We start from the raw sequence: 23,094 nt of genomic DNA, 5'->3' as shown, positions 1-23,094 counted from the left end.
AAGTTTCTCATCACACACTGATATCCCCACTCCTTGATGGTCTCCGGTGAGTTGTTGGATGTTGGAAGCCATCCTGGAGCCATTGCACCATGACAAAGTCATGAAGCAACGGAAGGCGAAACTGCAAGGCAGCGCCGTGCCAGGAAGGTGGACTACAGCTCTGTTGTTATGTTTTATGATAATAAGTTTAAATATAGGGGCAATTTTGGGGGGATGTTGCTCCACGTGAAAGAAAAATTCCTCTAGGACTCCCCCTCCTGAAACTACCACAGAATGGGAAGTACCCACTAAAGACCCAGGGAAATGGGTAAAGAATTAAGAGCCTGGAACTAAAGGGATATTTTTATGAAAAACACCCTCTAGTATGGAGTTATGGCCATGGGCTGGAGTTCCTGATGACATAGGAAATTTATGGTTCTATTATAAAGGAAGATTAATTCTAGAAAAGCAAATGCCTAGAGCAGAATTAGTTGCTAGGATAGGGAGAAAGCACTGTCTCAGTTGAAGGAAACAACGAGAAAGGGCATGCAGGGTACATTGTAAATATTTTCGTGGAACCATTGTAAAAGGTTGCCCATGCAAGAAGAGAAATAGGAACAAGTAGCTTCAACTTTTACAACTAAAATAATCATATAACTGCTTGGCTTGGTTACTAAGAAATAACCTGTGAGTAATGGGAACTTGGGAAATATTTTAATAGGACATCTAGAAACTAGGGGATATTTAAAAAAAAAAAAATCTTTATGGAACATTTTGAGGTTTGATTGTGCTAAGATTGTTTGGTCACATACCTGGTAATGTAATCAACTACAATATATAAACCTGTGATTGTAAACAATAAAGAAGAGAGAGAAACATGCAATGCTGATACTTTAAGAAGTGTAATAGATTTATTTCCTTCGCCGACGCTATCTATCCCTCGGGTATCCCTTGACTCGCTGGAGCTGGACTCCGGCAGTTGGATGTGGCCCTATGAAGGCGCCTGGGAGACAGAGCTTCGCACTTGTCCCTGTCTGCTGTCTCTGGCGGGCATCAAAGACCACATGCCCTAGCCGGGTGCCTGCTGGTTTTGGGAGGCGTAGACATCTGGCGATAGTTCTGGCAGGCTGGGGGGATGGTATCGGGTGGTACACCCAGGCTTGGCTGCCTGTTCGCTGCGAGGAGGTTAGCAGGTCATTGTAGGCCCCCTGAGCCTTGGCAGAGCAGGAGTTGTGACTGGGTGGGACAGAAGTCCATGGTATGTGCTGCCCTGCATCCTCCTTTCGAGGAACTGTCTCAGATATAAATGACTTTTGGGTCTGACGTGGGCCCAAAACTTGGACAGAGTCAGTTCCTAGAGGGTTCTTGTGGAGGCCAGGGTTTGGGATAAGGCCTGAGTTGTTATGGAGGCCTCGTCTCTTGGATAAGCCAGAGTCTTGAGTAAGGGCTGGACCCTTATGGGGGCCAGGATCTCGATTAATTCCTGAGTCCTCGTGGAAGTTAGGGTCATGGGTATGTTCTGAGCTCCTGTAAATTCCAGCATCTTGGGTAAGGCCAGGATTCTTATGGAGGTCAGAATCTTGAGTAAGGCCTTGGCTCCTGCAGACTCCAGAAGCTTGGGTCAGGCCTGGATTCTTGTAGTCTCCGGAGTCTCGGGTAAGGCTTGAGCCCTTATGGAGGCGAGCGGTTTGCACAAGACCTGGGCTCTTATGGAGATCAGACTCCTGGCAAAGGACTGAGCTCTTGTTGACTGCAGAGTCTTGGGCATGGCATGGACTCTTCTGTGGCCAAGAATCTTGGGTAATGACTGGATTCTTCTGAAGGTCAGAGTCTTGGGAAAGGCTTGGATTCTTGCAGAGGTAAGGGTCTTCGGTAAGGCCTCGAAGTTCGTGGAGGCCTGGATCTTGAGCAAGGCCTGGGTTCTTGGGGAGGCCTGTGTCTCCGGTAAGGCCTGGGGTCCTTTGGAGGACAGAGCATTGGTTGAGACCTAGACTCTCATGAAGTTCTGGGGGTTGGGGCTGGTTTGGGGTTTGGGAAGTAGTGGATAACTGGGGAGGGATGGGGCCCTGGGGAGAGAGGACAGACTGAGGAGACTTGGAGGTTGGGGGCTTGTAGTAAGGCGGAGGGCTTCTGGTGGTTGCTGTGTTGATGAAGGACAAAGGATCTGGGAAAACAAGAGGCAGAGAAAGAGTGCATGGTGGAGGCATGGTGCATGGTGAGCTCTGGGCACTGGTCGGAGAATGGAAGCAAGGTTGAGAAGGTGCAGCATCCTTGGAGTACACCAGGAACTTGGGGTAGACTGGAGTCTGGGGATCCGTGTTTCTCTTCTCAGACTGGCAAGGATGGGAGCTACAGTGAGTGAAGGTCTTGGACTGTACAAATTTGTCTTTGGCATCATTTGGGATCTTCCATTCCATAGTCCCCAACTCCACGTAACCCAGTATGGACCCTGTGGAGGGCTTGGCACTGTCCCCACTACATTGCTTCAGTGTTTGCTCAGCTGTACCAGAGCTCACCAGACCATGCCCCTCTTGGGGCCTGGAGAGGGTACCCAAGTCATTTCTGGAGTACCCAGAGTTCTGAGGGGGACACACATGGAATAAGTTCTGCTTTATGCTGCGGGCATAGTAGACCACATGGCCAGAGGAGAGGCCTTGGTCGAAGGTAGTCAAGGTAGAGAGAATAGAATCTAGGATGGGGGTACGGGTGGTGGAAGGGACTGGAGGGGTCGTCAGGGCCATGACCAGTGCTGGGACAGAGGTTGTGGCAGAGATCGGGACAGGGGCTGGCGTAGGGGCTAGGGCAGGAGTAGTAGCAGGGGCAGAAGTTGGGGGAGGGACCAGAGTGTTGGCATGGGTATAGGTCAGATGAGCATGGGTCAGGGTGCAGAGAGAAGTGTGGCCCAGGAATTGGGCTGAGGCATGTGAGGGGGCCTGGGCTTGGGCCTGGGCTGGGGTATGGGCTGAGGCATGCTCCGGGCCATGGACCTGGGCAGGGCTGTGCTCAGGGGTGAGGGCTGGTGAGGGGGTCTGGGCCTGGGGGGTAGTGTGCTCAGGGAGGTGGAGTGTGGAGCAAGTCTGGGCCTGAGGTGGGGCGTGCACAGAGGGGTGCTTGTAGGAGAAGGTCTGGGCCTTGGCAGGAGAATGTGCAGGGAGCTGAACTGGGGGGCAGGTCTGGGCCCGGGCTGGGGCCTGGGCTGAGTCATAGTCTGGGGTCTTAGTCTTGCTCTCTTGGGGCAGGCAGAGTGGAACCACGTCCACCTTGCTTATCCTGCGGAGCTTGGAAGATGTCTCTCACCTGGAGTTAAAGGTGGCTTGGGACTTTAAGGCTGTGAACGGAGGGGCCTCCCCAGCTCCCACTAACCCCTCCTTCCACAGTCCCCGTGGAGCCTCCGTGGAAGCCCGAGCCCGTCCACACTGAGGCGGCATCCAGCAGCACTTAGAAGCCGTTTCTGGTATCCAGGATTCAAGGTGGTTTGGGTGCCTGTGCAGGAAGCTCGGGCGATGGCGGAAGCGGGGAGAAACTCTTGAACACAGGTTCTTGGGATCCACGGAGCAGCGCATGCGATGGCTGCCTCCACAGCTGGCTTGCTTGTCTGCAGGGAAAGGCGAGATGGGACAGGGCCTGGGTTCCTGAGGGGCTGAGAATCAAGGCAGGGATAGAAGAAAGGGGACAGGCCCACATCCCCTGAGCCCACACTGGCGCCCACTCACCTTTGGGGAAAATACGGTTGAAACCTGCCCGCAAGAATCTCTTCAGATGCATCCAGAGCTGAGGGAAGCAAGGGAGCGTGGGGTTCGGGATCAGGGTGAGCCCTGAAATCCAACCCTTGTCCGGCCACACCGCAGCAGCCATCCCATCTCAGCCCCTTCAAGACCCCAGGGCTCCCCCAACCACACTGCCCAGATCCTGCCCTCACCAGAGTCACCACGTTGATCCACACGGTGAGCAAGATGATGCTGACCAGGATCAGAAGAATTGAGTCTCCTAGGTCTCGGCATTTCCTGGGTGTGGTGCCAGAGCACGCCTCGGCTAGGTAATGGGTTTGCTCAGCCATGGCCGGGGGTCCCAGGACTGCCTGGGTCCGCTGGCCTCCGTATATGTATACTGGGAGACAGACTGGGTCATAATGGGGCAGGTGGTGGCGTCACAGTGAGGGAGGGGGACGAAAAGGAGGGCCAGGCGTGGCATTCCATGGTTCCCCGGGTGAGGTAAGCTGAGCCTGGACAGCCAAACAGGGCCCGGAGGCCGGAGGCCGGCACACCTCCCCTCGAGCTGTCAAACATTCGCTCACCGCCCACTGACTCACTTGTTCAAGTGTCACATTCCATCTCTTGGCCCCTCCTGAGACTAGAAAGACCTTGGCCTCAGAGCCCTGCGGAAGGCCTGGCTGGAGTCCAGAGCCTCAGCCTTCTTCATGCCCTTCACTGGCTGTGGAGCTGGACCTGCCCAGATGTGGAACCTCCCAGTTTGGAAGCAGCTTCTTGTTTGAGGCTCTTTGGGGACAGGGACAGCTGAGACACAGAGGAGGTGCCCGGAGACCAGTGGTTTGGAGACTGCAGCTGCAGATCTACTTAGTGCATGGTATCGGACCAGGAGGGGCCTGCTGGCAGGACTGTGGCCACTAAACCAAGGGGACCCTCAGGCCCAGAAGGGGACACTGGCTTCTTATTGCAGGAAGCCAAAGGCAGGGACCCAAGCTGGCAGAAGGAGTGGCGCTTCCAAGCCACAGACCGCCAATGTTTTCTGGACCATGGCGCTCTTTATTCCTCTCTCCATGCCCTGCCGCTCCCCACCCGCCCCCATTAGCTGCTGGCCAGTTCATTTTCCCAGTCTGGCTTCCGTGCAGAGAGGGCCTCGAGGCCGAGGTGGAAGGTAGCAGCGAGTTGGCCCGCGCTTGGCTTCCTGCACTTGCCGCTTCAACTCCAGGCTGTCATACACCTGGTAGTTGGCATTTCCCCCTGGGTTCCGGCTGAGTGGCATGAAGGTGGGCGGGGGTGGAGGGTGTTCGGTAGCCTGGACGTCGGGCAGAGTCTGGGAGGGGCGGAGGAGCAGCGCTGAGCTGGGATCCGAGGCCCGCTGGTAGAGGCCTCGGCCAGCACCGTGAGGGAGGCGGAGGCGGCCAGAGGGTGCCGCACAGGCAGCATCTCTGCCCATTCGGCTGCCCAGCGCCGCACCTCGTGGGGATCCCGGGAGTAGTTCAAGTGTCCCGTGGAGTGGCGCGGGCTGTGGTTGGGCTGGCTGTGAGCACAGCTGTGGAGGCTCCGTCCGTGGGCCGGTGGGGAGTTGCGCTGCCAGGCTTCGGGCCGGTAGCCCTGAGGCACCAGAGCTGATGGAGGCTCAGAGCCCTCCAGACCACGCCGCCGCTGATCCCAGGAGTCATACGGGAGATGGCCCCCTGAGGGGTAAGTTCTGTACCCCCCAGGGGCCCACGAGCTGTTAGGGGGCAGCCGTCGGGTAAGTGGTGGAGACGAGGTCCACTGGTCAGCATCCACATTGCCCCAGATGCGGGATGGCGAGCAAGGGGCCCCGAAGGACTGCAGCCCTAGCTCAGACTTGGCCTCCACACGCTTGGGCATGCGGTGCAGCTCGGGCGACAGGTAGAGACAGGCTGGTGGCTGGATGGCCAGGATCCCACCCTGTCGACCCCAGAGGCCCACGTTGGAGGGCAGACCCATCTGCCGGTAGAGCCCTCCCCAGCACCCCCACGGGTACTTGGGTTGTGGGAAGGAAAGTGGGTCCTCCTCCTCCAGGTAGGAGTCCGGGTCCTCCCAGTTAAAGGAGGGCATCGGAGGCAGCTGTGACATCCCGTGGAGGCGATGCGGCCTACGGAAGCCTGAGCAGCTGGAGGGGAATTTTCTAAATTCTTGGGCCTCCCCTGGTGGCTTCAGGGGTGGCGGCTGCAGCTGCGGCTACGGTTTGTGGATAAAGATCTGCAGAGTAGAAGAAGAGCCGTCTTGGAGGGGGCTCTTATGCTTTCAGACCAGAAGGGAAGCCGCCAACCACCCCCACGGCACGTGCCCATTCCTGCGCATGCGTGCATGCATCCCACAGATGAAATGCAACTACACAGCCCAAGAGTCCTTAAGGGGGTTAGGAGGCATCCTGACTGGAAAGAAAAGTTCTGAGGGCTTCCACCCTGATAGTACCTAACCCTGAGAATGCTGCCTTGGGACCCACGAAGGAGAGAAGTATTGATGAAGAGAGTCCGGGATGTACGCAATGTTAATGATGGGAGGATAAAATTAATTGGGCAACATTTCAACACCCAAAGACCTTGGCACTTTGACACTCTACCAGGAGTTGTAGTTCTCCCTCAGGTCTGTGAAAGGGAAGGTTGAAAGTTGGTGGGAGTGAGGAGCGATACCTGGACAAAAAGCCAAATACTAGGATTGAGAGTTAACACAGGTTGGAGAGGAGATCTTCTTACCTGACGGACCCAAAGGGGCATTTGGTGGGTGTGGGGTGAGCGATGGTGCAGGTTGAGGACTACGATGTTAAGGATGACTGAGAAGGTGACGAGGACCATGGTAAACATGAGGTATTTGATAATGACGGGGACAGACAGGGAGGTCTCAGGCACTTTGTCTGCCAGCAGCAGCGGGAACACAGTAAGGGTCAGCAGGGCAAAGATCGAGAGCCCCATCTGCTCTACTTGGGGGACAGAGGGGAAGGCGGAAGGATTAGGCTTTGCCAGAAAGCAATCTCCCTGGCATAATCAGTGACCGTGTTTCCAGCCCACTCAAGGACAGGCTTTTGGAAGGGCCAACTGCATGCAAATAACTCCTACATTTATACCTCCAACCTGGACTGATTCCCCTAAATTCCACACTTGTATCCACCTGCCTACTTAACCTCTCCATTTGGGTGTCCAATAGACATCTCGACCTTAACATGTCCCAAACTTAATTCCCTCACCACCGACTCCCCACACAGTCTTCCTCAGGTCATAAATGACAACTCGATCTTTCCTGTGGCTCAGGCCAAATCCCTTGGAGTCATTCTCAGCTCTCCTCTCTCTCATCCCATATCCAATCCATACCGAACCCTATTGGCTCTACCTTCAACATATATCCTGAAACTGATGACTTATCCCATCTACCACTACCATCCTGGTACAAGCCACCATTACCTCAGATCTGAGTTATTACAAAGGCCTCCTCTTTGCTTCATCCTTTGCCCCCCTGCCGACTGTTCTCAACAGAGCAGCCACATTGATCCCGTTAAAATGTAAATCAGATCAACCAAGAGCCCCAAACACAGCCCAGAATGGGGGAGGCAAGTTTGCATACATCTGGTCGTGACCCAAGAGACCAGATGAGGAAAACTGAAGCCTGGGCTCTTTCTCACAGTCTGGGGAAATCAGGCATTGGGTGTCCATCCCTACATCTTACCTCCTCCCCAGAGGGTGGCTTCTGAGCCACCCTAAAAAGAACTAAGTTCTCTGCGCTCTGGGGGAGCTTTAAGATGCTGGGCGTGGGTGACAGGGAAAGGAAAATTGCTCTAAACTCTAAAGCACTGCTCTCCAATAGCATTTTTCATGATGATGGAAATGTTCTAAATCTGTGCCGTCCAATGCAGTAGCCACTAGCTCCATGCGGCTACTGAGCACTTAGAAGATCATGGCACTGAGGAAGAGAATTTCTTTTTTTTTTTCTGGCCAAGCCATGAAGCTTGCGGGGTCTGAATTCCCCGACCAGGGATTGAACCACCGCCACATCAGTGAAAGCGCCAAGTCCCAACAACTGGACTGCCAGGGAACAGAATTGGATGTCAGGGAAATTCTGTTCCCTGAGGAAGAGAATTTTTAACTTTTTAACTTAATTTTTAATAGAATTAATTTTCCTTAACTTTAAGTAATTTACATTCTAATAGGCCTTTGGCTAGTGGCTACTGTAATTGACAGTGCAGCTCTAGGGCCTTGGGGATAACGGATTTAGCTAGACAGCGATGGAGGGAAAACAGGGATAGTTTAGGTCCTCATCAGGCCCTGTGGGAGGGGGCTGGGTTGGATGTCCTCAAAAGTCCACAGAACACTTCTCTTGTCTCTTTATTCCTCATGCTTCTCTGTCCCCTCTTTTTCTAAGTTTCTCATCACACACTGATATCCCCACTCCTTGATGGTCTCCGGTGAGTTGTTGGATGTTGGAAGCCATCCTGGAGCCATTGCACCATGACAAAGTCATGAAGCAACGGAAGGCGAAACTGCAAGGCAGCGCCGTGCCAGGAAGGTGGACTACAGCTCTGTTGTTATGTTTTATGATAATAAGTTTAAATATAGGGGCAATTTTGGGGGGATGTTGCTCCACGTGAAAGAAAAATTCCTCTAGGACTCCCCCTCCTGAAACTACCACAGAATGGGAAGTACCCACTAAAGACCCAGGGAAATGGGTAAAGAATTAAGAGCCTGGAACTAAAGGGATATTTTTATGAAAAACACCCTCTAGTATGGAGTTATGGCCATGGGCTGGAGTTCCTGATGACATAGGAAATTTATGGTTCTATTATAAAGGAAGATTAATTCTAGAAAAGCAAATGCCTAGAGCAGAATTAGTTGCTAGGATAGGGAGAAAGCACTGTCTCAGTTGAAGGAAACAACGAGAAAGGGCATGCAGGGTACATTGTAAATATTTTCGTGGAACCATTGTAAAAGGTTGCCCATGCAAGAAGAGAAATAGGAACAAGTAGCTTCAACTTTTACAACTAAAATAATCATATAACTGCTTGGCTTGGTTACTAAGAAATAACCTGTGACTAATGGGAACTTGGGAAATATTTTAATAGGACATCTAGAAACTAGGGGATATTTTTTTAAAAAAAAAAATCTTTATGGAACATTTTGAGGTTTGATTGTGCTAAGATTGTTTGGTCACATACCTGGTAATGTAATCAACTACAATATATAAACCTGTGATTGTAAACAATAAAGAAGAGAGAGAAACATGCAATGCTGATACTTTAAGAAGTGTAATAGATTTATTTCCTTCGCCGACGCTATCTATCCCTCGGGTATCCCTTGACTCGCTGGAGCTGGACTCCGGCAGTTGGATGTGGCCCTATGAAGGCGCCTGGGAGACAGAGCTTCGCACTTGTCCCTGTCTGCTGTCTCTGGCGGGCATCAAAGACCACATGCCCTAGCCGGGTGCCTGCTGGTTTTGGGAGGCGTAGACATCTGGCGATAGTTCTGGCAGGCTGGGGGGATGGTATCGGGTGGTACACCCAGGCTTGGCTGCCTGTTCGCTGCGAGGAGGTTAGCAGGTCATTGTAGGCCCCCTGAGCCTTGGCAGAGCAGGAGTTGTGACTGGGTGGGACAGAAGTCCATGGTATGTGCTGCCCTGCATCCTCCTTTCGAGGAACTGTCTCAGATATAAATGACTTTTGGGTCTGACGTGGGCCCAAAACTTGGACAGAGTCAGTTCCTAGAGGGTTCTTGTGGAGGCCAGGGTTTGGGATAAGGCCTGAGTTGTTATGGAGGCCTCGTCTCTTGGATAAGCCAGAGTCTTGAGTAAGGGCTGGACCCTTATGGGGGCCAGGATCTCGATTAATTCCTGAGTCCTCGTGGAAGTTAGGGTCATGGGTATGTTCTGAGCTCCTGTAAATTCCAGCATCTTGGGTAAGGCCAGGATTCTTATGGAGGTCAGAATCTTGAGTAAGGCCTTGGCTCCTGCAGACTCCAGAAGCTTGGGTCAGGCCTGGATTCTTGTAGTCTCCGGAGTCTCGGGTAAGGCTTGAGCCCTTATGGAGGCGAGCGGTTTGCACAAGACCTGGGCTCTTATGGAGATCAGACTCCTGGCAAAGGACTGAGCTCTTGTTGACTGCAGAGTCTTGGGCATGGCATGGACTCTTCTGTGGCCAAGAATCTTGGGTAATGACTGGATTCTTCTGAAGGTCAGAGTCTTGGGAAAGGCTTGGATTCTTGCAGAGGTAAGGGTCTTCGGTAAGGCCTCGAAGTTCGTGGAGGCCTGGATCTTGAGCAAGGCCTGGGTTCTTGGGGAGGCCTGTGTCTCCGGTAAGGCCTGGGGTCCTTTGGAGGACAGAGCATTGGTTGAGACCTAGACTCTCATGAAGTTCTGGGGGTTGGGGCTGGTTTGGGGTTTGGGAAGTAGTGGATAACTGGGGAGGGATGGGGCCCTGGGGAGAGAGGACAGACTGAGGAGACTTGGAGGTTGGGGGCTTGTAGTAAGGCGGAGGGCTTCTGGTGGTTGCTGTGTTGATGAAGGACAAAGGATCTGGGAAAACAAGAGGCAGAGAAAGAGTGCATGGTGGAGGCATGGTGCATGGTGAGCTCTGGGCACTGGTCGGAGAATGGAAGCAAGGTTGAGAAGGTGCAGCATCCTTGGAGTACACCAGGAACTTGGGGTAGACTGGAGTCTGGGGATCCGTGTTTCTCTTCTCAGACTGGCAAGGATGGGAGCTACAGTGAGTGAAGGTCTTGGACTGTACAAATTTGTCTTTGGCATCATTTGGGATCTTCCATTCCATAGTCCCCAACTCCACGTAACCCAGTATGGACCCTGTGGAGGGCTTGGCACTGTCCCCACTACATTGCTTCAGTGTTTGCTCAGCTGTACCAGAGCTCACCAGACCATGCCCCTCTTGGGGCCTGGAGAGGGTACCCAAGTCATTTCTGGAGTACCCAGAGTTCTGAGGGGGACACACATGGAATAAGTTCTGCTTTATGCTGCGGGCATAGTAGACCACATGGCCAGAGGAGAGGCCTTGGTCGAAGGTAGTCAAGGTAGAGAGAATAGAATCTAGGATGGGGGTACGGGTGGTGGAAGGGACTGGAGGGGTCGTCAGGGCCATGACCAGTGCTGGGACAGAGGTTGTGGCAGAGATCGGGACAGGGGCTGGCGTAGGGGCTAGGGCAGGAGTAGTAGCAGGGGCAGAAGTTGGGGGAGGGACCAGAGTGTTGGCATGGGTATAGGTCAGATGAGCATGGGTCAGGGTGCAGAGAGAAGTGTGGCCCAGGAATTGGGCTGAGGCATGTGAGGGGGCCTGGGCTTGGGCCTGGGCTGGGGTATGGGCTGAGGCATGCTCCGGGCCATGGACCTGGGCAGGGCTGTGCTCAGGGGTGAGGGCTGGTGAGGGGGTCTGGGCCTGGGGGGGTAGTGTGCTCAGGGAGGTGGAGTGTGGAGCAAGTCTGGGCCTGAGGTGGGGCGTGCACAGAGGGGTGCTTGTAGGAGAAGGTCTGGGCCTTGGCAGGAGAATGTGCAGGGAGCTGAACTGGGGGGCAGGTCTGGGCCCGGGCTGGGGCCTGGGCTGAGTCATAGTCTGGGGTCTTAGTCTTGCTCTCTTGGGGCAGGCAGAGTGGAACCACGTCCACCTTGCTTATCCTGCGGAGCTTGGAAGATGTCTCTCACCTGGAGTTAAAGGTGGCTTGGGACTTTAAGGCTGTGAACGGAGGGGCCTCCCCAGCTCCCACTAACCCCTCCTTCCACAGTCCCCGTGGAGCCTCCGTGGAAGCCCGAGCCCGTCCACACTGAGGCGGCATCCAGCAGCACTTAGAAGCCGTTTCTGGTATCCAGGATTCAAGGTGGTTTGGGTGCCTGTGCAGGAAGCTCGGGCGATGGCGGAAGCGGGGAGAAACTCTTGAACACAGGTTCTTGGGATCCACGGAGCAGCGCATGCGATGGCTGCCTCCACAGCTGGCTTGCTTGTCTGCAGGGAAAGGCGAGATGGGACAGGGCCTGGGTTCCTGAGGGGCTGAGAATCAAGGCAGGGATAGAAGAAAGGGGACAGGCCCACATCCCCTGAGCCCACACTGGCGCCCACTTACCTTTGGGGAAAATACGGTTGAAACCTGCCCGCAAGAATCTCTTCAGATGCATCCAGAGCTGAGGGAAGCAAGGGAGCGTGGAGTTCGGGATCAGGGTGAGCCCTGAAATCCAACCCTTGTCCGGCCACACCGCAGCAGCCATCCCATCTCAGCCCCTTCAAGACCCCAGGGCTCCCCCAACCACACTGCCCAGATCCTGCCCTCACCAGAGTCACCACGTTGATCCACACGGTGAGCAAGATGATGCTGACCAGGATCAGAAGAATTGAGTCTCCTAGGTCTTGGCATTTCCTGGGTGTGGTGCCAGAGCACGCCTCGGCTAGGTAATGGGTTTGCTCAGCCATGGCCGGGGGTCCCAGGACTGCCTGGGTCCGCTGGCCTCCGTATATGTATACTGGGAGACAGACTGGGTCATAATGGGGCAGGTGGTGGCATCACAGTGAGGGAGGGGGACGAAAAGGAGGGCCAGGCGTGGCATTCCATGGTTCCCCGGGTGAGGTAAGCTGAGCCTGGACAGCCAAACAGGGCCCGGAGGCCGGAGGCCGGCACACCTCCCCTCGAGCTGTCAAACATTCGCTCACCGCCCACTGACTCACTTGTTCAAGTGTCACATTCCATCTCTTGGCCCCTCCTGAGACTAGAAAGACCTTGGCCTCAGAGCCCTGCGGAAGGCCTGGCTGGAGTCCAGAGCCTCAGCCTTCTTCATGCCCTTCACTGGCTGTGGAGCTGGACCTGCCCAGATGTGGAACCTCCCAGTTTGGAAGCAGCTTCTTGTTTGAGGCTCTTTGGGGACAGGGACAGCTGAGACACAGAGGAGGTGCCCGGAGACCAGTGGTTTGGAGACTGCAGCTGCAGATCTACTTAGTGCATGGTATCGGACCAGGAGGGGCCTGCTGGCAGGACTGTGGCCACTAAACCAAGGGGACCCTCAGGCCCAGAAGGGGACACTGGCTTCTTATTGCAGGAAGCCAAAGGCAGGGACCCAAGCTGGCAGAAGGAGTGGCGCTTCCAAGCCACAGACCGCCAATGTTTTCTGGACCATGGCGCTCTTTATTCCTCTCTCCATGCCCTGCCGCTCCCCACCCGCCCCCATTAGCTGCTGGCCAGTTCATTTTCCCAGTCTGGCTTCCGTGCAGAGAGGGCCTCGAGGCCGAGGTGGAAGGTAGCAGCGAGTTGGCCCGCGCTTGGCTTCCTGCACTTGCCGCTTCAACTCCAGGCTGTCATACACCTGGTAGTTGGCATTTCCCCCTGGGTTCCGGCTGAGTGGCATGAAGGTGGGCGGGGGTGGAGGGTGTTCGGTAGCCTGGACGTCGGGCAGAGTCTGGGAGGGGCGGAGGAGCAGCGCTGAGCTGGGATCCGAGGCCCGCTGGTAGAGGCCTCGGCCAGCACCGTGAGGGAGGCGGAGGCGGCCAGAGGGTGCCGCACAGGCAGCATCTCTGCCCATTCGGCTGCCCAGCGCCGCACCTCGTGGGGATCCCGGGAGTAGTTCAAGTGTCCCGTGGAGTGGCGCGGGCTGTGGTTGGGCTGGCTGTGAGCACAGCTGTGGAGGCTCCGTCCGTGGGCCGGTGGGGAGTTGCGCTGCCAGGCTTCGGGCCGGTAGCCCTGAGGCACCAGAGCTGATGGAGGCTCAGAGCCCTCCAGACCACGCCGCCGCTGATCCCAGGAGTCATACGGGAGATGGCCCCCTGAGGGGTAAGTTCTGTACCCCCCAGGGGCCCACGAGGTGTTAGGGGGCAGCCGTCGGGTAAGTGGTGGAGACGAGGTCCACTGGTCAGCATCCACATTGCCCCAGATGCGGGATGGCGAGCAAGGGGCCCCGAAGGACTGCAGCCCTAGCTCAGACTTGGCCTCCACACGCTTGGGCATGCGGTGCAGCTCGGGCGACAGGTAGAGACAGGCTGGTGGCTGGATGGCCAGGATCCCACCCTGTCGACCCCAGAGGCCCACGTTGGAGGGCAGACCCATCTGCCGGTAGAGCCCTCCCCAGCACCCCCACGGGTACTTGGGTTGTGGGAAGGAAAGTGGGTCCTCCTCCTCCAGGTAGGAGTCCGGGTCCTCCCAGTTAAAGGAGGGCATCGGAGGCAGCTGTGACATCCCGTGGAGGCGATGCGGCCTACGGAAGCCTGAGCAGCTGGAGGGGAATTTTCTAAATTCTTGGGCCTCCCCTGGTGGCTTCAGGGGTGGCGGCTGCAGCTGCGGCTACGGTTTGTGGATAAAGATCTGCAGAGTAGAAGAAGAGCCGTCTTGGAGGGGGCTCTTATGCTTTCAGACCAGAAGGGAAGCCGCCAACCACCCCCACGGCACGTGCCCATTCCTGCGCATGCGTGCATGCATCCCACAGATGAAATGCAACTACACAGCCCAAGAGTCCTTAAGGGGGTTAGGAGGCATCCTGACTGGAAAGAAAAGTTCTGAGGGCTTCCACCCTGATAGTACCTAACCCTGAGAATGCTGCCTTGGGACCCACGAAGGAGAGAAGTATTGATGAAGAGAGTCCGGGATGTACGCAATGTTAATGATGGGAGGATAAAATTAATTGGGCAACATTTCAACACCCAAAGACCTTGGCACTTTGACACTCTACCAGGAGTTGTAGTTCTCCCTCAGGTCTGTGAAAGGGAAGGTTGAAAGTTGGTGGGAGTGAGGAGCGATACCTGGACAAAAAGCCAAATACTAGGATTGAGAGTTAACACAGGTTGGAGAGGAGATCTTCTTACCTGACGGACCCAAAGGGGCATTTGGTGGGTGTGGGGTGAGCGATGGTGCAGGTTGAGGACTACGATGTTAAGGATGACTGAGAAGGTGACGAGGACCATGGTAAACATGAGGTATTTGATAATGACGGGGACAGACAGGGAGGTCTCAGGCACTTTGTCTGCCAGCAGCAGCGGGAACACAGTAAGGGTCAGCAGGGCAAAGATCGAGAGCCCCATCTGCTCTACTTGGGGGACAGAGGGGAAGGCGGAAGGATTAGGCTTTGCCAGAAAGCAATCTCCCTGGCATAATCAGTGACCGTGTTTCCAGCCCACTCAAGGACAGGCTTTTGGAAGGGCCAACTGCATGCAAATAACTCCTACATTTATACCTCCAACCTGGACTGATTCCCCTAAATTCCACACTTGTATCCACCTGCCTACTTAACCTCTCCATTTGGGTGTCCAATAGACATCTCGACCTTAACATGTCCCAAACTTAATTCCCTCACCACCGACTCCCCACACAGTCTTCCTCAGGTCATAAATGACAACTCGATCTTTCCTGTGGCTCAGGCCAAATCCCTTGGAGTCATTCTCAGCTCTCCTCTCTCTCATCCCATATCCAATCCATACCGAACCCTATTGGCTCTACCTTCAACATATATCCTGAAACTGATGACTTATCCCATCTACCACTACCATCCTGGTACAAGCCACCATTACCTCAGATCTGAGTTATTACAAAGGCCTCCTCTTTGCTTCATCCTTTGCCCCCCTGCCGACTGTTCTCAACAGAGCAGCCACATTGATCCCGTTAAAATGTAAATCAGATCAACCAAGAGCCCCAAACACAGCCCAGAATGGGGGAGGCAAGTTTGCATACATCTGGTCGTGACCCAAGAGACCAGATGAGGAAAACTGAAGCCTGGGCTCTTTCTCACAGTCTGGGGAAATCAGGCATTGGGTGTCCATCCCTACATCTTACCTCCTCCCCAGAGGGTGGCTTCTGAGCCACCCTAAAAAGAACTAAGTTCTCTGCGCTCTGGGGGAGCTTTAAGATGCTGGGCGTGGGTGACAGGGAAAGGAAAATTGCTCTAAACTCTAAAGCACTGCTCTCCAATAGCATTTTTCATGATGATGGAAATGTTCTAAATCTGTGCCGTCCAATGCAGTAGCCACTAGCTCCATGCGGCTACTGAGCACTTAGAAGATCATGGCACTGAGGAAGAGAATTTCTTTTTTTTTTTCTGGCCAAGCCATGAAGCTTGCGGGGTCTGAATTCCCCGACCAGGGATTGAACCACCGCCACATCAGTGAAAGCGCCAAGTCCCAACAACTGGACTGCCAGGGAACAGAATTGGATGTCAGGGAAATTCTGTTCCCTGAGGAAGAGAATTTTTAACTTTTTAACTTAATTTTTAATAGAATTAATTTTCCTTAACTTTAAGTAATTTACATTCTAATAGGCCTTTGGCTAGTGGCTACTGTAATTGACAGTGCAGCTCTAGGGCCTTGGGGATAACGGATTTAGCTAGACAGCGATGGAGGGAAAGCAGGGATAGTTTAGGTCCTCATCAGGCCCTGTGGGAGGGGGCTGGGTTGGATGTCCTCAAAAGTCCACAGAACACTTCTCTTGTCTCTTTATTCCTCATGCTTCTCTGTCCCCTCTTTTTCTAAGTTTCTCATCACACACTGATATCCCCACTCCTTGATGGTCTCCGGTGAGTTGTTGGATGTTGGAAGCCATCCTGGAGCCATTGCACCATGACAAAGTCATGAAGCAACGGAAGGCGAAACTGCAAGGCAGCGCCGTGCCAGGAAGGTGGACTACAGCTCTGTTGTTATGTTTTATGATAATAAGTTTAAATATAGGGGCAATTTTGGGGGGATGTTGCTCCACGTGAAAGAAAAATTCCTCTAGGACTCCCCCTCCTGAAACTACCACAGAATGGGAAGTACCCACTAAAGACCCAGGGAAATGGGTAAAGAATTAAGAGCCTGGAACTAAAGGGATATTTTTATGAAAAACACCCTCTAGTATGGAGTTATGGCCATGGGCTGGAGTTCCTGATGACATAGGAAATTTATGGTTCTATTATAAAGGAAGATTAATTCTAGAAAAGCAAATGCCTAGAGCAGAATTAGTTGCTAGGATAGGGAGAAAGCACTGTCTCAGTTGAAGGAAACAACGAGAAAGGGCATGCAGGGTACATTGTAAATATTTTCGTGGAACCATTGTAAAAGGTTGCCCATGCAAGAAGAGAAATAGGAACAAGTAGCTTCAACTTTTACAACTAAAATAATCATATAACTGCTTGGCTTGGTTACTAAGAAATAACCTGTGACTAATGGGAACTTGGGAAATATTTTAATAGGACATCTAGAAACTAGGGGATATTTTTTTAAAAAAAAAAATCTTTATGGAACATTTTGAGGTTTGATTGTGCTAAGATTGTTTGGTCACATACCTGGTAATGTAATCAACTACAATATATAAACCTGTGATTGTAAACAATAAAGAAGAGAGAGAAACATGCAATGCTGATACTTTAAGAAGTGTAATAGATTTATTTCCTTCGCCGACGCTATCTATCCCTCGGGTATCCCTTGACTCGCTGGAGCTGGACTCCGGCAGTTGGATGTGGCCCTATGAAGGCGCCTGGGAGACAGAGCTTCGCACTTGTCCCTGTCTGCTGTCTCTGGCGGGCATCAAAGACCACATGCCCTAGCCGGGTGCCTGCTGGTTTTGGGAGGCGTAGACATCTGGCGATAGTTCTGGCAGGCTGGGGGGATGGTATCGGGTGGTACACCCAGGCTTGGCTGCCTGTTCGCTGCGAGGAGGTTAGCAGGTCATTGTAGGCCCCCTGAGCCTTGGCAGAGCAGGAGTTGTGACTGGGTGGGACAGAAGTCCATGGTATGTGCTGCCCTGCATCCTCCTTTCGAGGAACTGTCTCAGATATAAATGACTTTTGGGTCTGACGTGGGCCCAAAACTTGGACAGAGTCAGTTCCTAGAGGGTTCTTGTGGAGGCCAGGGTTTGGGATAAGGCCTGAGTTGTTATGGAGGCCTCGTCTCTTGGATAAGCCAGAGTCTTGAGTAAGGGCTGGACCCTTATGGGGGCCAGGATCTCGATTAATTCCTGAGTCCTCGTGGAAGTTAGGGTCATGGGTATGTTCTGAGCTCCTGTAAATTCCAGCATCTTGGGTAAGGCCAGGATTCTTATGGAGGTCAGAATCTTGAGTAAGGCCTTGGCTCCTGCAGACTCCAGAAGCTTGGGTCAGGCCTGGATTCTTGTAGTCTCCGGAGTCTCGGGTAAGGCTTGAGCCCTTATGGAGGCGAGCGGTTTGCACAAGACCTGGGCTCTTATGGAGATCAGACTCCTGGCAAAGGACTGAGCTCTTGTTGACTGCAGAGTCTTGGGCATGGCATGGACTCTTCTGTGGCCAAGAATCTTGGGTAATGACTGGATTCTTCTGAAGGTCAGAGTCTTGGGAAAGGCTTGGATTCTTGCAGAGGTAAGGGTCTTCGGTAAGGCCTCGAAGTTCGTGGAGGCCTGGATCTTGAGCAAGGCCTGGGTTCTTGGGGAGGCCTGTGTCTCCGGTAAGGCCTGGGGTCCTTTGGAGGACAGAGCATTGGTTGAGACCTAGACTCTCATGAAGTTCTGGGGGTTGGGGCTGGTTTGGGGTTTGGGAAGTAGTGGATAACTGGGGAGGGATGGGGCCCTGGGGAGAGAGGACAGACTGAGGAGACTTGGAGGTTGGGGGCTTGTAGTAAGGCGGAGGGCTTCTGGTGGTTGCTGTGTTGATGAAGGACAAAGGATCTGGGAAAACAAGAGGCAGAGAAAGAGTGCATGGTGGAGGCATGGTGCATGGTGAGCTCTGGGCACTGGTCGGAGAATGGAAGCAAGGTTGAGAAGGTGCAGCATCCTTGGAGTACACCAGGAACTTGGGGTAGACTGGAGTCTGGGGATCCGTGTTTCTCTTCTCAGACTGGCAAGGATGGGAGCTACAGTGAGTGAAGGTCTTGGACTGTACAAATTTGTCTTTGGCATCATTTGGGATCTTCCATTCCATAGTCCCCAACTCCACGTAACCCAGTATGGACCCTGTGGAGGGCTTGGCACTGTCCCCACTACATTGCTTCAGTGTTTGCTCAGCTGTACCAGAGCTCACCAGACCATGCCCCTCTTGGGGCCTGGAGAGGGTACCCAAGTCATTTCTGGAGTACCCAGAGTTCTGAGGGGGACACACATGGAATAAGTTCTGCTTTATGCTGCGGGCATAGTAGACCACATGGCCAGAGGAGAGGCCTTGGTCGAAGGTAGTCAAGGTAGAGAGAATAGAATCTAGGATGGGGGTACGGGTGGTGGAAGGGACTGGAGGGGTCGTCAGGGCCATGACCAGTGCTGGGACAGAGGTTGTGGCAGAGATCGGGACAGGGGCTGGCGTAGGGGCTAGGGCAGGAGTAGTAGCAGGGGCAGAAGTTGGGGGAGGGACCAGAGTGTTGGCATGGGTATAGGTCAGATGAGCATGGGTCAGGGTGCAGAGAGAAGTGTGGCCCAGGAATTGGGCTGAGGCATGTGAGGGGGCCTGGGCTTGGGCCTGGGCTGGGGTATGGGCTGAGGCATGCTCCGGGCCATGGACCTGGGCAGGGCTGTGCTCAGGGGTGAGGGCTGGTGAGGGGGTCTGGGCCTGGGGGGTAGTGTGCTCAGGGAGGTGGAGTGTGGAGCAAGTCTGGGCCTGAGGTGGGGCGTGCACAGAGGGGTGCTTGTAGGAGAAGGTCTGGGCCTTGGCAGGAGAATGTGCAGGGAGCTGAACTGGGGGGCAGGTCTGGGCCCGGGCTGGGGCCTGGGCTGAGTCATAGTCTGGGGTCTTAGTCTTGCTCTCTTGGGGCAGGCAGAGTGGAACCACGTCCACCTTGCTTATCCTGCGGAGCTTGGAAGATGTCTCTCACCTGGAGTTAAAGGTGGCTTGGGACTTTAAGGCTGTGAACGGAGGGGCCTCCCCAGCTCCCACTAACCCCTCCTTCCACAGTCCCCGTGGAGCCTCCGTGGAAGCCCGAGCCCGTCCACACTGAGGCGGCATCCAGCAGCACTTAGAAGCCGTTTCTGGTATCCAGGATTCAAGGTGGTTTGGGTGCCTGTGCAGGAAGCTCGGGCGATGGCGGAAGCGGGGAGAAACTCTTGAACACAGGTTCTTGGGATCCACGGAGCAGCGCATGCGATGGCTGCCTCCACAGCTGGCTTGCTTGTCTGCAGGGAAAGGCGAGATGGGACAGGGCCTGGGTTCCTGAGGGGCTGAGAATCAAGGCAGGGATAGAAGAAAGGGGACAGGCCCACATCCCCTGAGCCCACACTGGCGCCCACTCACCTTTGGGGAAAATACGGTTGAAACCTGCCCGCAAGAATCTCTTCAGATGCATCCAGAGCTGAGGGAAGCAAGGGAGCGTGGGGTTCGGGATCAGGGTGAGCCCTGAAATCCAACCCTTGTCCGGCCACACCGCAGCAGCCATCCCATCTCAGCCCCTTCAAGACCCCAGGGCTCCCCCAACCACACTGCCCAGATCCTGCCCTCACCAGAGTCACCACGTTGATCCACACGGTGAGCAAGATGATGCTGACCAGGATCAGAAGAATTGAGTCTCCTAGGTCTTGGCATTTCCTGGGTGTGGTGCCAGAGCACGCCTCGGCTAGGTAATGGGTTTGCTCAGCCATGGCCGGGGGTCCCAGGACTGCCTGGGTCCGCTGGCCTCCGTATATGTATACTGGGAGACAGACTGGGTCATAATGGGGCAGGTGGTGGCGTCACAGTGAGGGAGGGGGACGAAAAGGAGGGCCAGGCGTGGCATTCCATGGTTCCCCGGGTGAGGTAAGCTGAGCCTGGACAGCCAAACAGGGCCCGGAGGCCGGAGGCCGGCACACCTCCCCTCGAGCTGTCAAACATTCGCTCACCGCCCACTGACTCACTTGTTCAAGTGTCACATTCCATCTCTTGGCCCCTCCTGAGACTAGAAAGACCTTGGCCTCAGAGCCCTGCGGAAGGCCTGGCTGGAGTCCAGAGCCTCAGCCTTCTTCATGCCCTTCACTGGCTGTGGAGCTGGACCTGCCCAGATGTGGAACCTCCCAGTTTGGAAGCAGCTTCTTGTTTGAGGCTCTTTGGGGACAGGGACAGCTGAGACACAGAGGAGGTGCCCGGAGACCAGTGGTTTGGAGACTGCAGCTGCAGATCTACTTAGTGCATGGTATCGGACCAGGAGGGGCCTGCTGGCAGGACTGTGGCCACTAAACCAAGGGGACCCTCAGGCCCAGAAGGGGACACTGGCTTCTTATTGCAGGAAGCCAAAGGCAGGGACCCAAGCTGGCAGAAGGAGTGGCGCTTCCAAGCCACAGACCGCCAATGTTTTCTGGACCATGGCGCTCTTTATTCCTCTCTCCATGCCCTGCCGCTCCCCACCCGCCCCCATTAGCTGCTGGCCAGTTCATTTTCCCAGTCTGGCTTCCGTGCAGAGAGGGCCTCGAGGCCGAGGTGGAAGGTAGCAGCGAGTTGGCCCGCGCTTGGCTTCCTGCACTTGCCGCTTCAACTCCAGGCTGTCATACACCTGGTAGTTGGCATTTCCCCCTGGGTTCCGGCTGAGTGGCATGAAGGTGGGCGGGGGTGGAGGGTGTTCGGTAGCCTGGACGTCGGGCAGAGTCTGGGAGGGGCGGAGGAGCAGCGCTGAGCTGGGATCCGAGGCCCGCTGGTAGAGGCCTCGGCCAGCACCGTGAGGGAGGCGGAGGCGGCCAGAGGGTGCCGCACAGGCAGCATCTCTGCCCATTCGGCTGCCCAGCGCCGCACCTCGTGGGGATCCCGGGAGTAGTTCAAGTGTCCCGTGGAGTGGCGCGGGCTGTGGTTGGGCTGGCTGTGAGCACAGCTGTGGAGGCTCCGTCCGTGGGCCGGTGGGGAGTTGCGCTGCCAGGCTTCGGGCCGGTAGCCCTGAGGCACCAGAGCTGATGGAGGCTCAGAGCCCTCCAGACCACGCCGCCGCTGATCCCAGGAGTCATACGGGAGATGGCCCCCTGAGGGGTAAGTTCTGTACCCCCCAGGGGCCCACGAGCTGTTAGGGGGCAGCCGTCGGGTAAGTGGTGGAGACGAGGTCCACTGGTCAGCATCCACATTGCCCCAGATGCGGGATGGCGAGCAAGGGGCCCCGAAGGACTGCAGCCCTAGCTCAGACTTGGCCTCCACACGCTTGGGCATGCGGTGCAGCTCGGGCGACAGGTAGAGACAGGCTGGTGGCTGGATGGCCAGGATCCCACCCTGTCGACCCCAGAGGCCCACGTTGGAGGGCAGACCCATCTGCCGGTAGAGCCCTCCCCAGCACCCCCACGGGTACTTGGGTTGTGGGAAGGAAAGTGGGTCCTCCTCCTCCAGGTAGGAGTCCAGGTCCTCCCAGTTAAAGGAGGGCATCGGAGGCAGCTGTGACATCCCGTGGAGGCGATGCGGCCTACGGAAGCCTGAGCAGCTGGAGGGGAATTTTCTAAATTCTTGGGCCTCCCCTGGTGGCTTCAGGGGTGGCGGCTGCAGCTGCGGCTACGGTTTGTGGATAAAGATCTGCAGAGTAGAAGAAGAGCCGTCTTGGAGGGGGCTCTTATGCTTTCAGACCAGAAGGGAAGCCGCCAACCACCCCCACGGCACGTGCCCATTCCTGCGCATGCGTGCATGCATCCCACAGATGAAATGCAACTACACAGCCCAAGAGTCCTTAAGGGGGTTAGGAGGCATCCTGACTGGAAAGAAAAGTTCTGAGGGCTTCCACCCTGATAGTACCTAACCCTGAGAATGCTGCCTTGGGACCCACGAAGGAGAGAAGTATTGATGAAGAGAGTCCGGGATGTACGCAATGTTAATGATGGGAGGATAAAATTAATTGGGCAACATTTCAACACCCAAAGACCTTGGCACTTTGACACTCTACCAGGAGTTGTAGTTCTCCCTCAGGTCTGTGAAAGGGAAGGTTGAAAGTTGGTGGGAGTGAGGAGCGATACCTGGACAAAAAGCCAAATACTAGGATTGAGAGTTAACACAGGTTGGAGAGGAGATCTTCTTACCTGACGGACCCAAAGGGGCATTTGGTGGGTGTGGGGTGAGCGATGGTGCAGGTTGAGGACTACGATGTTAAGGATGACTGAGAAGGTGACGAGGACCATGGTAAACATGAGGTATTTGATAATGACGGGGACAGACAGGGAGGTCTCAGGCACTTTGTCTGCCAGCAGCAGCGGGAACACAGTAAGGGTCAGCAGGGCAAAGATCGAGAGCCCCATCTGCTCTACTTGGGGGACAGAGGGGAAGGCGGAAGGATTAGGCTTTGCCAGAAAGCAATCTCCCTGGCATAATCAGTGACCGTGTTTCCAGCCCACTCAAGGACAGGCTTTTGGAAGGGCCAACTGCATGCAAATAACTCCTACATTTATACCTCCAACCTGGACTGATTCCCCTAAATTCCACACTTGTATCCACCTGCCTACTTAACCTCTCCATTTGGGTGTCCAATAGACATCTCGACCTTAACATGTCCCAAACTTAATTCCCTCACCACCGACTCCCCACACAGTCTTCCTCAGGTCATAAATGACAACTCGATCTTTCCTGTGGCTCAGGC

The 23,094-nt window shown here is 54.8% G+C and overlaps 4 protein-coding genes and 1 pseudogene across 5 annotated transcripts; all 5 read right to left on the bottom strand.

The window, feature by feature from the left end:
• Positions 1-829: 829 nt before the first annotated feature.
• On the bottom strand, positions 830-4,036 carry LOC309793422 (uncharacterized protein; the record flags this gene model as incomplete). Its single annotated transcript, XM_082603891.1, has 4 exons — positions 830-3,249; positions 3,463-3,574; positions 3,693-3,750; positions 3,899-4,036. 4 exons carry the CDS (start codon positions 4,034-4,036, stop codon positions 909-911), a joined length of 2,649 nt encoding a protein of 882 aa, XP_082460017.1. The 3' UTR covers positions 830-908.
• LOC309793421 (uncharacterized protein SPEM2-like) lies at positions 3,999-7,003 on the bottom strand (the record flags this gene model as incomplete). The annotated part of the gene is given in 5 exon segments (XM_082603890.1): positions 3,999-4,881; positions 4,884-5,066; positions 5,069-5,891; positions 6,410-6,633; positions 6,898-7,003. Coding segments are annotated over 5 exon segments (1,614 nt in total). The 3' UTR covers positions 3,999-4,603.
• Positions 7,004-8,894: 1,891 nt separating this feature from the next.
• On the bottom strand, positions 8,895-10,895 carry LOC309793155 (uncharacterized protein). The gene has a single exon (XM_082603498.1). It carries the CDS (start codon positions 10,783-10,785, stop codon positions 8,974-8,976), a length of 1,812 nt encoding a protein of 603 aa, XP_082459624.1. The 5' UTR covers positions 10,786-10,895; the 3' UTR covers positions 8,895-8,973.
• A 1,385-nt stretch (positions 10,896-12,280) lies between these two features.
• LOC309793420 (uncharacterized protein) lies at positions 12,281-20,167 on the bottom strand (the record flags this gene model as incomplete). Its single annotated transcript, XM_082603889.1, is given in 8 exon segments — positions 12,281-12,947; positions 12,950-13,132; positions 13,135-13,957; positions 14,476-14,699; positions 18,815-19,380; positions 19,594-19,705; positions 19,824-19,881; positions 20,030-20,167. Coding segments are annotated over 8 exon segments (2,382 nt in total). The 3' UTR covers positions 12,281-12,669.
• Positions 19,912-21,996, bottom strand: LOC309793160 (uncharacterized protein SPEM2-like; annotated as a pseudogene). The gene has a single exon. The product of its transcript is annotated as an uncharacterized protein SPEM2-like (transcript).
• Between the last annotated feature and the right edge of the window lie 1,098 nt (positions 21,997-23,094).

This window comes from Mesoplodon mirus, assembly GCF_964341445.2.
Source record: "Mesoplodon mirus genome assembly, chromosome: 18".
NCBI classification, from domain to species: Eukaryota; Metazoa; Chordata; class Mammalia; order Artiodactyla; family Ziphiidae; genus Mesoplodon; species Mesoplodon mirus.
This window is presented reverse-complemented; position numbering and strand designations above follow the sequence as displayed.